The following is a 15,909-nucleotide window of genomic DNA, read 5'->3' on the forward strand; positions in this document are numbered from 1 at the left end:
CTGGATGGTCTTGAAGGCCTCTTCCAACCTTGATGATTCTATTCTATTCCAAATAATAAACCCTAAGGGCTGAAAAAGCCCTAAAACCAGCTCCAAAACCTTTTCAGTGGGGGGGGTAAGGAGGAGGGCACCAGGGAGCCCCCAGAGTTGCAGCCCCCTCATGGTGAGCTTAAGCAGCCCAGGCTGGGGCCAAGGTTGTGACTTTACCCATCAATCTGCTCCCATCCCTCCTGTGTGCAGTGTCACTGAGTGACCTGGTCTGATGGGTGGCATCCCTGCCTATGGCAGGGGGGCTAGAAGGAGAGGATCTTTAATCTCCCCTCTAACCCAAGCCATTCTATGTTTCTATGAGTTAGGCTTTCCCAGCCTGCAATTCCTTCCTGCCTGTGGCTGCAGGGTGACCTTTCTGTTTTTCAGTGTATGCTTTGCAGAGCACCCTGGCTTGTGAAGTGTTACCTGGTTAAACTGGAAGTGAAGCAGGACAACGCCAGCCCCTCCTGGTCCAAAAAAAGGTACTCTTCATCTCTCTCTGTGGCAAATGGCTCCAAAAAACAAACTGAGTTTGGGCCTGCTGCCCTGCCATGGCTCACCGGCGGAGGGAACTGCCTCAGCTGCTGGACACCTCCTGCTAAAACCAGCCCCCACCCATCCAAACTGATGTAAAGCAGACTGCAAAAACCTGCTTCTGCATTTGCTTTCCATACTTCTGCCTTTAACACTCCTGTTTTGTAGGTCCTAGTCTATAAAAGCTATAAACTTTCTGTGGGTGAAATAAAAGGGAGGGAACCACCATTTTCTTGCATTTCCAGAACCATCCTGGTACCATCAGATACCATCAGGCCCACTGCAAAACCAGGCAGCCCAATAACACGGTGTTAGGCACATGCCAACAAACACAGCCCCTGCCCCCGGGGCCTTCCACGCTTAATCACTCGCAGCTTCCCTGAGCCTGACAGGACAAGTGTCGAGGCTGCAGGCAGGCATCAGCACCACTGGCAGCAGCCTAAAAACCTTAAAAAATGGTGTGGGAGGAAACTCGAGTCCTAAAAATATCAGTCTCTGGCGAGCGCCTGGGAGGGAGCTGTGCCTCCGAGTCACCCGCTGCTTCGCGCTTTGCCTCTCGCTTTCCGTGGGCTCTGCTCCCGCCGGGAGCCGATCCCTGCCGCCCTGCCAGGCTAACAGCCTCCTGTGTCTGCACAGGGCTCGCCTGCCGACTCTGCTCCCTCGGGAAAGATGGGAAAGGGCTACAAAGTGGTGGTTTGTGGAATGGCCTCAGTGGGAAAGACTGCGATTTTGGAGCAGCTTCTCTATGGAAAGCATACTGTTGGTGAGACGTTTTTACTTTTGGGGGGAGGTTGTTTCCTTTTCCAGTGTTTTGTTCTGTGTGGGCCCCAAAACACCAGTAACTGAGGTGAAAGAGAACTGCACTGAAGTGAAGGAGAAAATTCATGCAGTTTTGTTGCATCTCTGGGCAGTTCTTGAAATTTATAGTCACTTACTGGCAGATTTTTAAAAGAGCCTTGGAGAAGAACCCTTTCCGTGATGTTCCCAGTTATAAAACACGTGAATGTTCAAAAAGAAACAAACACAGAAAGTAGGTGATGTGCTTGCTGCCTATTTACATAAGAAATATCTCGTTCCCTGAAGGACGCCATAGATGCCTGAAAAATAAATAGATGTCACATGATGAGTGGAGACACTGTTTAGACTTTTGTTTCATCTTCTTAAAGCTTTATTTTGCTTGGTTTTGGCTAACATTTAATCAAAGCTCTGGCAAGAAAAACAGCTAAGCTTTAGGTTCCACATTCTGTGCTGAACTTTGAAGGCCAAGTGTCTCAGCTCTCAAAGAAATCCTCCTGTGGAAAATAGACTTGACAGTGGAGCAGGGGATGTTTGAGATTTGCTGTGCACAAAAGAAAGGGAACAAAGGCAAAACCGGCATGTTTCCCTCTGTTTCCACATGACTTGGCTTTGAGAGGAAGGGCAATGTTCATTAAGCTGACAAATTATTCCTGCCTCTCCCAGAAACAAGGGGTGGTGGCACCAGGGTTTTGACAGAAGATGCCTAGTCACTATGTATCTTTTTCTTGAGTTGTTAAATTAGACCTTGGTATAAGTTACTGCGTATACACCAGGATTTCTAGAATGGTGCTTTGCAGCACTGCACCTTTAAAATGCGTGGATGGGAGGAATTTGCTGGCAAAGCGTGATACAGAACTGCGTGCTAATACCCGTGTTTAAAAGGAGGATTTCCTCTAATGTTGCAGCAACATCTGTTTCCAGCATCCTACCGAGTGCTATGCACGTAGCCCCGTGTAGTTTTCAACGTGAAGGTTGCAAAACCTGGAGGCTGAAGGTTTTTCCCTGTGCTACCAACCTGCCTCTCCTCTGTGTTGGGCTGGGCGATTGTCAGGGACACCCGAGCAGCATGAGCAAGGCCACGTTACTTAAATCGTATTGCCTTGCATTAATTCCTGCCTCCTATTAGCAACCCAGGCAGGAAGGATATTCGGGTGTTGCTGATCAGAGGAGCTATTTATGGAGCCAGCCATGTACATGATTATACAACGTCATGGATACTGGCTGACATAACCGGAGGGAGACCTTGTGCCTGGGGTTTAGCTGTGGGTGTCCCTCTGTCGCTCCCAAATGCTCTGCTCCATCTTGGCCATTTAGAAATGCAGACCTCCACCCACCACATCTTGAAAAGATCAGTTTTCCTTTCCTGCAGCTAGTCTCTTATTTTTTGGAATTATCAGAAAGAGAGGGAGCAGCTGGGGAGAAAGAAGAAGGTAATCTCCTGGTTTCTATGATTTTGGTCAAATCTTATTCCCAAGACATTCAGAGAAGGGGGCAAATAGTAGGGTCAAGATCAAGATGTGGAGAGGGCTCATTATGGAGCCACTGCAGCACCAAAGGATGAGAGACTGTGGCTCAGTAGTTTTGACGTCACTCGTGTGGGCCATCAGGTACATTTTGGGGGGTGGACTGGTAAATTGGTGGTTTTGGCAGTCCTCCTGAGTGGTCACCATCCTCCCTGCCTCTTCCTCAGTACATGGGCAGTTGTGGCAGAGGGTGCCTGAAGTATGGGCTGGTGAAAATGGTTCTCATAAGATCTTCAACTCTTCTTCCACTCTGTACTGATTTAGCCCTCAAACTGCAGAGGCAGGACACCACTGTGAGGGTCTCACTGAGCAAGGACAGAGTTTGAGGAATGGTGAGTCTTTGAGTGCTTCTTAGTTGAGCTGCTTTAAACTGCACAGACCCACTACTGGTGCTACCATTGCAGGGGTGGCCCTTCCAAGCTTGAAACATGATTACTGGGTCATGATGCTCATTTCCTAAAGCTTGCGAGCTCCAGAAAGCTGACATGTACATTCTGGCTTCTGGCCTTTATGGCAGGAGGCAAAAAAGACTAGTGTGTTTGCTGAAAGCCTGTCTGTTCAGAGCCAACCAACAAGGCAGCTCATCGGGCATGGCAACATGGACACAAGCTGTTTCAAAACCTGTGCTTCCTGACTGACGTCAGGAGCAGCTCTGTGGCTGGTCTGAGGGCTGGGGAGCCGTGGGGAGGACTGCTGAGCCAATGCATGGAGTCTTTCCATTTTGATGGCATGCACATCCTCCTCCCAAGTGACAAGAGGCATGCCTGAACTTAGTTGGAGGCTCAGAGCACAAGGTCTGGTGCCATTCTCTGAAGTGTCACAGCCATTGACACGAGAGGTTCCTCCTGGCTGTAAATCAGCCATGTGTCTATGTCAGTGCTCATGTGCCTCCTGTTGACTTTCCTGTAAAAAGAGTGGAGACACAGCTGCTGTCAGAGAAGTGATTGGAGTCCTTGGAGGTTTAACGCTGCTATGTAAAGCCCTTGGCTTTGAGCCCATGCTCCTGGCTGTGTGCTCGGTGATGTTGCTGTGAACCCAGTTGCACTGTGTTTCTTTACCTAGAAAAATGTGCAACTTTAAGTCTCCCTGGCTTGCCACCGATGAAGTCCCAAAGTGCCACTGTTGCTCACATGGTCAGCAGCTAACACTCTTGCAAAGGCACTAGGATTACTTGAGGTCAAAGAGGAAAAAGTACTCAGGAGAGAGGAATAACTCTGTAGCATGTGAGCAACACTGTGTGGTGCTGGATATTGTGCTAGGCTTTAAACTGCAAGAGAAACTGTTTGCCTTGTGCCCCAGGATGGGAAGAGAGAGGGCAAAAAGATGAGAGATGCTCTCGGAGCCACATAAAATAATGTACATATTGCATGGCAGACTCTCTTGCTAAACTAATACAAGGAATCAGAAGAAAACCTAAACGGAGATGTTTGAAATGGGTGCAGATTTAGCTTTGTGTCATGTAGAGACTATATTGCCATAGGTCAGGACGAATAGTTGTTAAGAATTGCACATATGTATATGATACCTATAAATGCACAGCAGTGTGCCCAGGGGGCCAAGAAGGCCAATGGCATCCTGGCTTGTGTCAGAAATAGTGTGGCCAGCAGCACCAGGGCAGTGATTGTCGCCCTGTACTTGGCACTGATGAGGCCACAACTCAAATCCTGTGTTCAGTTTTCGGCCCCTCACAACAAGAAGGACATTGAGGTGCTGGAGTGGGTCCAGAGGACAACAGAGCTGGTGAAGGGTCTAGAGCACAAGTCCCATGAGGAGCAACTGAGGGTTGTTTAGCCTGGAGAAAAGGAGGCTTAGGGGGAACTTTATCACTCTCTACAACTTCATGAAAGGAGGTTGGAGCAGGTGGGAGTTGGGTCTCTCCCAAGTAACAAGCAACAAGACAAGAAGAAATGGCCTCAATTAATGCCAGGGGAGGTTTAGAATTGATATTAGGAAAAATTTCTTCACTAAAAGGGTGGTCAGGCATTGGAACAGGCTGCCCAGAGAAGTGATGGAATCACCATCCCTGGAAGTGTTCAAAAAACACATAGGCGTGGCACTTGGGGACACGATTTAGTAGTGGGCTTGGCAATGCTGGGTTAACAGTTGGACTTGATCATCTTAGAGGTCTTTTCCAGCCTTAACTATTCTATGATTCTGTGATTGCCTGGTACCTGGGATGGGAAATGTCATGAAATGGGTTTTTGACTGGCAGTAGAAGATTGTCCCACTAAATACCTGTGGTATGTGGCACTGCTTGGCCTGACCTCTCTTGACTAGACTAACAGGAGAGTTGTTGCCTTAACTTTGGCATGGGACATATCTGTAAAAAGGATAGTTATTTTTCCTTAAACAGTGTCCCTGTTCAGTGATGGTGCAGAAAGGAGTCTTCCTTCTGCTTTTACCTCAAAACGTATGGTAAAGCTTTATCAGCTCAACAGAAGGAGATGAGAGCTCTTCCTATAGAACATTTATCTCTGCCTCCTGGCTGTGTAAATAGCTGGTATGGCCAGGTTATTCACAAGCAGCTACTTCAGATCCTCTTACTAAGTAGGAATGAAAACACCATATATTACTGTGGTAGAACCCATAATGAGAGAATTTGCCTCACTTGGTCGAGCTGGAGGGATTGGGGTTTTGGCTTATACAGATAATAAGATATGGAGGCTAATTAACCTAATTATGCATTCATAGAATCATAGAATGGTTTGGGTTAGAAGGGACCTTAAAGATCATCTCCTTCCAATTCCCTTTCCATGGGCAGAGACACCTTTTTACATATTTGCTTCTTAAATTAAAACTACCTCATGATAGAGGTAATAATGCTTTGCATTTTAGAAAGATGAAAATAGAGCTGAATGTATGCAACCGAGGGTCACAACCTGGCTACTTGTTAGCAGCTAAATCTAAACAGACCAGCTCCTTTTGAGATCTGCCCAGCTCTTCTCTGAGTCAGGGATCCTCTGATAGACTGTCATTTGAGACCTAAGTAAGCAAAGCCCCTTATCCTGCTGTTTGCAAACATAAAAAATAGCAGGCTTTAGAAGCTCTTTGCTGAATTCCTCCAGAAAAAGGGAAAAAGAGATTACATAGATCTTCAAAAGTACTTAAGAAGACTCAAAATTTGCAGTGCATTATGTTCAAGATTCAATTGTGAACTCATGAAATTCCATCCATCTTGAAATTTTGATTTACTTTTGTATTTACTATATATCTGCCATGCCAGGCCTGAGTGTGCAGTATTCATTAGTATATTGAGCCTTTTCTTTACCTCATTGGGAAACCACAAAGGTTTGAACACCATCCAATTTATGACTGAGGCTTCCCCTTGCAGTTCCTCTGTGTCAGCAGTTGGTAACATAGACAAAGACCCTTCTGCCTCTCCTAAGATTTGCACCAGCTAAGTAGACCTTGGAGAAAGGCATCACTCCTGTCTATTCCTCCTTCCCCTTCCTAACTTTTTTATACCTTTAGTTTTCAAAGAAAGCATGAGATTGTGCACTGTCTTGTCAGTTCCCCTTCACCCCTGTAACTTCTGAACCCGAAAGGTGGCTCACTGTAGTGCTCTCCTCCAAAGAAAATCTACTCAAGCTGGCAGCAGTCTGCAGGGTGGTAACTTCCCAGCACAAGCTGCCCTTGCCCACCCAGGTAGCAAAGGTGGGAGTGTGCCTGGGGATGCCAGTGAAGGAAAGGAGAACCCCAGGGTTCTTGTGGCAGGGAGGATTGGATGGTGCCAGCACCTTTCTAGGACACTGACACAATTAGTCTTAAAACAACTTGCCTGGACCATATTTGAACGGATACCAGGAAAGTGTTTGAATGGGATGGTACTAACGAGAAGTGTAAATATCATTGTCAGTAAGATGTGGCTAATACATGGTCTGGGCTTTACAAGCAAGGCCTTGAATAAGGTGACACAGGTATTTCTAAAAATTATCTGTGTTTACTTAGGAAATTACTTGCATATACTGCCTCCCCCAGTGCACATAGGTGAAATTTCACCTCTGGAATCTGATACTGGTACATAAATTCCAACTCCCTCCTAAGAGGCCCCCCTATTTCATATCAAAATTTGTTGTTCTATTCTGCTGAGTTAAATCCCAGATCTTAAATTCTCCTCTTCATTTTCAAATAGGATGTTAAAGACACAATTTTCACTGCTGCTTTTAATGCCATTGGGAAGAGATTGCCACAGGATAACGTGGATATATTAGATGTCATTGAATTACAGTGCAGCATTTAGATGACAAAAAACTGTACAACATTATTCATTGCTTTCTAAAAAGAAAACTTAGGTACTTATGGTTCATTCCTTCTTGCCAAAGCTGTATTTACTGATTTCCTTGACCTGTCTGTACAATGCAATGAGGCAGAACAAGAACATAGTGCTATGTCTATACAACAGTGCTATATCCAGAAAGGGCTCCATTACTACCTCAGTCTTTAAAAATACCCCTATAACACATTCTACAACCATACAGAATGCGTTTGTGCTTCCTTTTTTTATTAACCTTTGTTTTGATCTTCTGTTCTTAGTTTTGCTCCCACACATTAGTAGGCTATATTTGGAGGCGAGATAAATTAAATCATTGGAAACCTAATAAGAGTTTAATCTATAAAGACTGCGCAGAGAGGGGCAAAAAGAACAGCTTGTGCCACTTTCCTGCACAGGAATGCTGCATACATCATGGGAAACCATCAGCGTGGGTGGAATGCTTTAGCTTCTTTGTCAATGTGAAGTATTTTGAATAGTGTCATTGAATATAGCAAAATCCTTATTTTCACAGGCCAGATAATCCCTCGTGTTTCCTTAAACAATGCACTAAAATGGTCCCTTTTTGGCAGACAAAGAGAGTAATGCAGGACTCATTACTGTAGCCCTGCAACAGCAAACAATTGTATATAGGAGTGCAGTGGAGGCAAAAACATGGATTGCAGAGGGTTTATATGAATATTTAAAATCAACTCTGAAAGGGGCCCAGCTACACTATACATAGGATGTTTGGACCTGTAGCCTTATGCACCTGCATCCAGGAGAAACACAAAGCTAAGGTGATTTATGTGTTTCTGGGTTTGTCTTGGGAAAAAAAGTCGTTTAAATTAGTTCAAAGCAAGCTGCCTTGAATTACCTCACATTTACTAGGGGTAGAGGAGGAGGGAAGGAGAGCCAGTATGCAGACAGTCACCATGGAACAGGTGATACACATATCAAAGCTTATTACATTGTGCATGCTCTTACCTTGCAGTAAAGGAACTTGCTCCTATTAGCAAATCTGAGTCATTTTAAATCCCTAAGGGATGGAAAAAGCTCACTGTGCATTTGAGTAAATAGAGTATGCAACTTTTTTTGTATGCAAACATCCCCTTCCCTTTCTGGCTTGGTTTCACTTGTTAGTTAGATGTACCACCAATGCACATTCATTCCCAGAATTATTCCTTTGGCTGCTGCTTCTGCAGTGTGACCCAGCTCATTATGCAGCAAAGAAGTAGGCTTATGATGTTAGTACTTGCTATCTGGTGTTTCTCAGCTGTTCTTCCAAAAGGGTATGTTTGGGCAGGCCCTTTTGCAGCATGTTTGGCACAGAACTGCTACACTGGGTGGTTGGAGTTTGGAAAACCTGGAGGGAGAACACACATCTTATCCTATTCTGAATGTGCATGTTGTATAGATTAATTTTACAGGCATAATCATGTGCTTATATATTAGGTGGTTGTATTTACAGTGATGCTAGTGGAAACAGCTAGTGTGGTCATCTATGAATACAACCCTCCATGGGAATACCAGGAAAGGCTGACTCCAGGTCAAGTCACACAAGAAAACATGCACTGAAAGCTGTTATGGGGTAAAATTCTGCTGTCCTGCAAATAATTATTATAGTGGTGCTTTACCTATAGCAGCTGAACTTTCCTGCTTGTTTTCAAACAGGCTTAGAAGAGGGTGCCACAATGGAAGACGTGTATTTGGCATCGGTGGAGACAGACCGAGGCGTGAAGGAACAGTTACGGCTTTATGACACCAGAGGTCTGCAGGAGGGCGTAGAATTGCCAAAACACTATTTCTCTGTTGCTGATGGCTTTGTTCTGGTGTATGCTGTGACCAGCCTTGAAGCCTTCCAAAGAGTTGAACTGCTCAAAAAGGAGATTGATGTCTTTAGGGACAAAAAGGAGGTAAATGCATGGTTGGCTAAATGCTGTATCAGTGATAGGAAGTTAAGATGGCAAAGAATAGATTTTGTTTCTGTAAAACTCGCATACAAAGGAAAATGAATGTACCCACAGCCTTGGGCAACCCAGCAAAAGGAAGCTTTCTCATGGTGGAGAAGTCTCATTCACATGCCATGCAGGTCATTCAAAAGAATGCTTTTTGTTTTCCCTTCCTTATTTCCTCTAATAGAGCTAAAATTCAGTCAGCTGAATGCACCAGCCAGGACACTTATGACTAATAAAACATATGGTCTACAGCAGTGCAGCTCATATGTTTTCTTAGATATTGTACAGGGGAAGTCAAGTGCATGGAATAATATAGCGAAGGGCATTATCTTTGTTTGTTTTGTATTCATGTACTTGATGGCTTGCAAACTAGTGTAATTGACAATGGGTCTCCCAGACATTAGTCAATTGGCAAAGCAGCTTTAATGTATTTTAACAACCATATTGAATCAATTCAATTGTGTGAAATGACTGCTCTATTTTCCCTTAGAAAGCAGCTAGTGTTTTCAGCTGACAGTGTTCCAGCTTAGCTAAACAAATATAACTTGCATGTGGCATTAGCATTATGGCTTTTCCTGCAATATCTTTATATTCTCAAGTAGTTTTCTCTGCTAAAAGTCTTTGGCCTACAGCTTTCCAAATGCCTGTTTTATGCTGTTTGGGAAAAAAAAGTGCATGAAGAATTAATTGGATAATGGTAGGGAGAGACTTTCCAAGAATGTTACTTGTTTTGTACTGACAGCACACAGGGTGGTAGAGGAAGGCAGGCTCAAGTTTGACAGCAGAACAAATGTGTAGTCACAGGAGAGGTATGTTAGCTGGTGGGGCTGGTGTGAGCTGCAGACTGTCACGTATATCAGGGATACAGGAGTCAATCATAAGTCCCCTGCAGGGCAAGAAAAGGTGGACAAGCAGGAAATTTTTCCCAGGTGCTGTGTTTTGTGAGGGCCCTGATTTGTTACTCTACAGCATGTTGTAATGAGGAGAGGGAGTCACAGCTCCAACAGGATCTGCATCCTGCTGTTCTGTGTTACCTGTCAGAACTTCTCTCTCATTGCATGTAGGTATTTTAGAAAACAGACAGTTTGCTTATCCTTTTGTGATTTTGACTGAGGATAACATAGTCAAAAGAATGGTGCCCACAATAAGATGGATAAGTTAGTTTCATTCCTGTGATTTCTAATCCATATAAAGTAGGCTTTGAAGCACAGAAGGTGAGATCAGGAGTCCTATCTTAAGATAGCTGGTGATCAGTGGATTAATTATTCTATGACTTAAAGTTTGGGCTCTGATAGAATGAATCCTTAACTGAATTAGGAATGTATGTGCTTCTGAGCTGGTAGAACTTCAACTTGTTGAGCGGCACAGTCCTCTGTTGTATGGTAGATGACAGAAAGCACTGATGGCTGGTTCCTTGTCTCTGCTGCTGGTAGGGGTTCTCCAGCACGCTTAAAGTCTGGCCAAATTTTACACTACATAGAGGTTGTGTCTGTTATACTGACAGGGCTTACCCATAGATAAATTCAGTTGGAGCATGTGACAAATGCACATGAAGATTATAGCTTCTTTCAAAGCCTTCACAGAGGGGAAAACAAACCCCAAACAGCATTTTTTCAAACACCCTGGACTGCTGTAGAAAAGAAAGGAAGCCTCAGACCTCACAGGAACAGGACAAACGGCTCTAGCTGGAAAGAAACAGAAAACATCCTGGCGTTAGCCTGATGAACAGGAAAGAGCAAGCAGGTGTGGCCACAGCAAAACCCACAAATCATCAGTAAGAGAGGACTTTATGACTTGATCTCCGTCAAACCACTAGTGTAGAGATGAGACCAGAGTCTGAGGACCTTGAACTGTACATGTAGGCATGGTTTCCCCTAAGAGCTGATGCTGGTAAAACATTTTTAGACAATGGTTAGCTTAAAATAAGGAGGAGCAGTAACTTCACATGTCCAGCACTACTTTCAGCACTTTCTAGAACTGAAATACTGGGAAGGCTGCATATACCTACTGGGCTCAGCCACCCTGTACTGTCTCAGTCATACAGAAGTCACTTGGTGGATCCTTACAGCTATGAATCTGACTTGATACCACTGTGCTGCTCTACTTGGCTAATAACCAGCTGCTCTTGAAACTGCTTCCCAGAGGACAGTGCTGGTGCTTATCTGCCCCTTTCAGCAGACTGTCCCTGCTTCGGTCCCTCTGGTGGCTCCTGGTGCCTGGGGCGGGACAGCCAGCGGGCCAGGCTGGGAGAGGGGCCCAGCAGCCCAGCCTGCCTGGGCCACTGGCACGGTTGGCTTTATTTATATTGTGGGCTGGGGCTTGGAAAAGAAACAAACAGGGCAAAATCCACAGCTGTGGGGTCCAGGCTTTCTCTGCTGCCGTGCATTTTTTCATCTCTCAAGCATCTGCTGCTCTGACCTACTCAGATGTCATGCTCTTATCATTTGCCTAGGACAGCTCAATTGCCAAGTAAGTGGAGAATCAGGCTGTTTAACTTTGGATCTCTCTGGTATTGTTTCCCTTCCAAGCAATTGGTGGGGGGAGCAGGGTGGGGAGAAGGGGGAAGTCCTGCATATCCTATGATGAAAACAAGCTCCCAACCCACAAGTAGATGAGGCTAATTCAAATCCCAGACCCTGATCTTCCAATCTACATGCAACTTACCTTGTGCCAGGGCTAAGTTAAAGGACAGGTCTGAACTGTGTAGCTACTTGCCTGCTGTTTAAAAGGATTGTGACAGGTGGATGGTTTTGGTATAAAGCTCACCCTTCTTGTTTGGTTTGCAGGTAACAGTTATTGTCTTGGGAAACAAAACTGACCTCCTGGACCAAAGGCAAGTGGAAACAGAAGCAGCACAGCAATGGGCAAGGGCTGAGAAGGTGAGACTGTGGGAAGTGACTGTGACAGATCGAAAAACACTGCTTGAACCCTTCACCTTCTTAGCTAGCAAACTGTCCCAGTCCCAGAACAAATCAACATTTCCCTTGCCTGGAAGGAAGAGCAAAGGGAATAACTGTGATAACTAGGCTAGCCTAGTATTGTCTCCTGCTGCCAGGTCACAGTCTAAGTCCTTTTTGTGCCATTTGCTTCTTGCAGTTTCACTTAAAGCAATAATCTCATTCAGCAATAAAATCAGCAAGATTATAGCTAAGAGGTATCCTTTCTTCTCACAGACTTGGCTTGAAAAAGTCGCTGGTGGTAAAAACCTAAAAAAGCTCTTCATGAGAGCAGTTATCTTGCAACAAGGGTTATGAAGACAGAAGGGATAGATGGACACCTCTCTATCAGGGGCTTTTACTATGCCTGGATGCAGCCATGTTGAGGGACAAATCAACAAGCTTACCATTAAGCAATGGCCTTGCAGATCTGTAGCCTCTAGTCACAAATAGTATTAGCTGCAATAAAGCAATTTGGAGAGACAGTATGTTTGAAATGGCAGTAGTTCTTTTACCTTGACCTTAAATAGGGCCACAAAGCATACTGATGCTGCAGAAGGCTGAGGTCAGTGTCTTGTTGCAGAAGGGTATGGGGAAGGAGAAATGATTACCAGATTTAGCCACTGATATTATGCTAGTGTCTGGAAGGAAAAAAAACCAACAAAATCATACAAAAACACCCCTCACATCTTCTGGGAAATACTAGACCAGATCTACCCTGACATGAAGCTCATCAGCAAAGTCTGGCAATCAGTGCTTCCAGCTCAAGAACTCATTTGCACAAACCAGAAAAGCTCTCAGAGCACTCCTTAATTTAACTGCAACCCGACGGACAAGATAACTGTATGTGGGTTTGTTCCAGCATGTCCAGTACAAATCAGTCACAGTCACATAGGTGATAATTGTACTGAGAAATTATACAGAGCAATTTTGTATGCAGGAGGTACTGCCTGGGCTCTGCTTAGTGCATTGCATAACACTCCCACCCGGCTGCTCAGCCAAGCTGCAGCAATCCACCCCCTGTACGAAGCTACAGGCCAGATAATAACTGGTACAAAGTGCTGTACTGCTCTGTGAGAGCAGGCTAGGGAGTGTAGGGGGCTGCCTTTTGGGACTATCCTCATGGAAAACACCCAGAAATACCTGTACCAAATGGGTTTGGACTTATCATGCTGCACATTGTCCAGCAGCAGGAGCACAACTGGATGTGCTGTGTTGACTCAGTGCTGGTAAAGGTAAACCTGTGCTGCAGGAATCTGCTGTCCTAGGTCAGCCTGTCAGTAAAGTTAACAAAAGGGGATATATATAGAGGGACAGAATGAGCAACTGTTCCCAGAGACAGTGGCCAGTTTTTGGCATCTTAACAACCTCCTGTACTAAAAGATGCTACCTTTTCTTTATATTTGAAGACAAGAGCAGGGAGAGGGAGTGAACATAAATACCCAGTTCCTGCATTTTTCACTGCTGTTTTGAACAAATACTGAGAATTCCACTGTGAATCAGCAAAACCACAAGCAATATTTGCAGTGTCATATCATAACTGCTAAATAGTGTGCTTAATGATCACAATTAAGCTTATAGTATTGCTCTTCCTGAGTACTGTTTAATAAAGTCTGTCAGCATTACTGATGTCAGAGCAGCAGTACACTTCACTAAAAACGAAGCAGGTATCCCTACCATTATAATAAAGGTAGACGAAACTGTTTATGTGCTTTGCTCAATATGGTTTGGATTGCTGTGGCCAAGGAGTAAGATAAGAGAGCAATTATGAATGAGCAAGCTCCTGCACTGCCCTGCTAGAAACATACAATTGTTTCCATTGCAACACTGCAGCTGAGTAAGCACTACAGCATGACCTCCTCCAACCTGGCTAGTAATAGTCATTGTCCCCAGTGATTCTGCAGGACAACACCCACTACTCACTCATTTCCTACTGAACACACGTGTACTCCAGGCTTCTCCCTGCCCAGAAGACTCCATATCTGCCTGCACGCTTGGGAAGTAGAGGTGACTTCAGAGCAGCAGCGGTTCACGTCCTTGCTGCAACCTCTTACCAAGGAATGGGTCACGTTCCCCTACTTCAGCTCTGCAGAATCCTTCTTCTAGAAGGGACTTGAATTGGCTTTGGATGAATCAAAATATGTGAAGACATCTACTAACATCACATCATCACTGAAGCTCACTCTTGAGCAAAGGGAGTACAGGTTGACAAGTCAGAATTAACTTAAAACGTGTGGAGATGGAAAGAATGGAGATGACTGGTTCCTGTCCAGCTCTGCACGCCGCAGACTCAGTGCCAATTCTACTGCCAAGACTGATGTCACCTGTAGGCTGCCAGAGCTGTGCAGTGGAAGTGTAGCTTGCTTACCTGCTCCCCTGGACTTCCTGGACTTGACAATATTTTAAGACAAGCAAGACAAAAAGGATCTTCCAAGTGACTAAGGCCATTTTTTCAAATAGGTTATATAAAGGCAAACACGTTATCTTTGATTTGGTTAATTCACTAGAAATGAGTTTAGATCATTCAATGCATTCACATAAAAAACCACCACCCACTGTTTTCTTTCATAAGCTTACTCTGATGCTTTTTAAGCACTCAATCTATTCTAAATACCACAGTATTTTATTGACAAGTTATGGAAAACATAGTGTCTCCTCTGCAAACAATGTACATACAGTGGCTGGTACTGAGTGAAAATGAAACTTGCTGTAGTACAGTTTTGCATAGGGTTAATAAGTAAAGTACAGAGTAGTTTAAAGGGCAGAACACATATTCTGTTCTTACTGTTCCACTGACTCAAACCCTGTTCTAGGTCACTGGGATCACTTACCTTCTGCAAAGCTAGAGTCCCTTCATGAGCTAATGGGGAAAAATTGTTAAAAACAAGAAAAATAAATTAGTAAATTGTACTATCTTTCTCTGTTCTTCTTAAACCTCTATCCTGCTGAATACCCACTGTACAGATCAGTCACCCTCACCAGTTACAACAGTTAATTTGGCATGTCCTGGTAGCACAAAGCAAGAAGCTGGCAAAAATCTACTGAGATTTAACCATTTACATCTTTACTCAGTAAAGGAGAGGAGGGAAAGATGACCAGAGATGCTCCTGGTGTGATGTAGCTATATACCAAACAGCCAAACAGCTGAGGGGACTCATACACCTAAACATACACTGTGTCAAAAGACTGCAGTTCAGCTAATGAGGCTAAGGCACTACTACCCACAGCCACCCAGCAAAGAAAAGGGCACCTCTAATTAACGGCTTACTTTGGAGCAAGTTAGATTGGCTCTGTATCTAGATAGGAAGAGAAGTATGTAAATAAAATATATATGGAATTTATTTTAAAGTAGCAACCCAAATCTGAGAGTGCAGATGGCCACGTGGCACCCAGAAGAATTTCACAAGGTGAAGTACTCGCCATGTGAAAATGAATCTGTGCTTCCGGCCTTTACCTTAAGGGAGTGGTCTGAGATGCCATATCCACAACTAACTGCCCTGTTGCTACACACCTCAATGTAAACACCATGTCTCTAGGAGATAATCTTTATAGGTAGTTAAAAGATCTACAGATTAAGTCTCCTTTACAGTGTCTCCTGCTAGCTTACCAGGACACGATTCCTTCTCCTCTTCCAAGTCCAAAGACCACTCCATCAGAAAAGCATCAAGATATTTTTTTCTTCCTTTTACCTCCTGCCTCTTTCCCTTCTAGATTGCTTACACTTTTCCAGTTGTACTTTCACAAAACATGCCACTCCTGAAGAGGCAATGCTAAAAAGTAACTATCATGGATTCTGTGGTATGTTACCTCCTCATGGCCATGTCCCTGCACAACACTTAGACAGTGAACAGCTGCGAAGGTCTTACGCTGTCATTCATTGT

At 44.4% G+C, this 15,909-nt stretch overlaps 1 protein-coding gene across 1 annotated transcript; it reads left to right on the plus strand.

Annotated features, from left to right (window-relative positions):
• Positions 1–458: 458 nt before the first annotated feature.
• Positions 459–14,943, plus strand: NKIRAS1 (NFKB inhibitor interacting Ras like 1). The gene is made up of 4 exons (XM_008923717.3): positions 459–511; positions 1,199–1,327; positions 8,809–9,050; positions 11,879–14,943. The coding sequence occupies exons 2-4, from the start codon at positions 1,234–1,236 to the stop codon at positions 12,116–12,118; spliced, it is 576 nt and encodes a 191-aa protein (XP_008921965.1). The 5' UTR covers positions 459–511; positions 1,199–1,233; the 3' UTR covers positions 12,119–14,943.
• Positions 14,944–15,909: the final 966 nt, after the last annotated feature.

The sequence above is a fragment of the Manacus vitellinus genome, unplaced genomic scaffold, assembly GCF_001715985.3.
Source record: "Manacus vitellinus isolate BGI_N305 unplaced genomic scaffold, ASM171598v3 scaffold_3_pilon, whole genome shotgun sequence".
In the NCBI taxonomy this organism is placed as follows: Eukaryota; Metazoa; Chordata; class Aves; order Passeriformes; family Pipridae; genus Manacus; species Manacus vitellinus.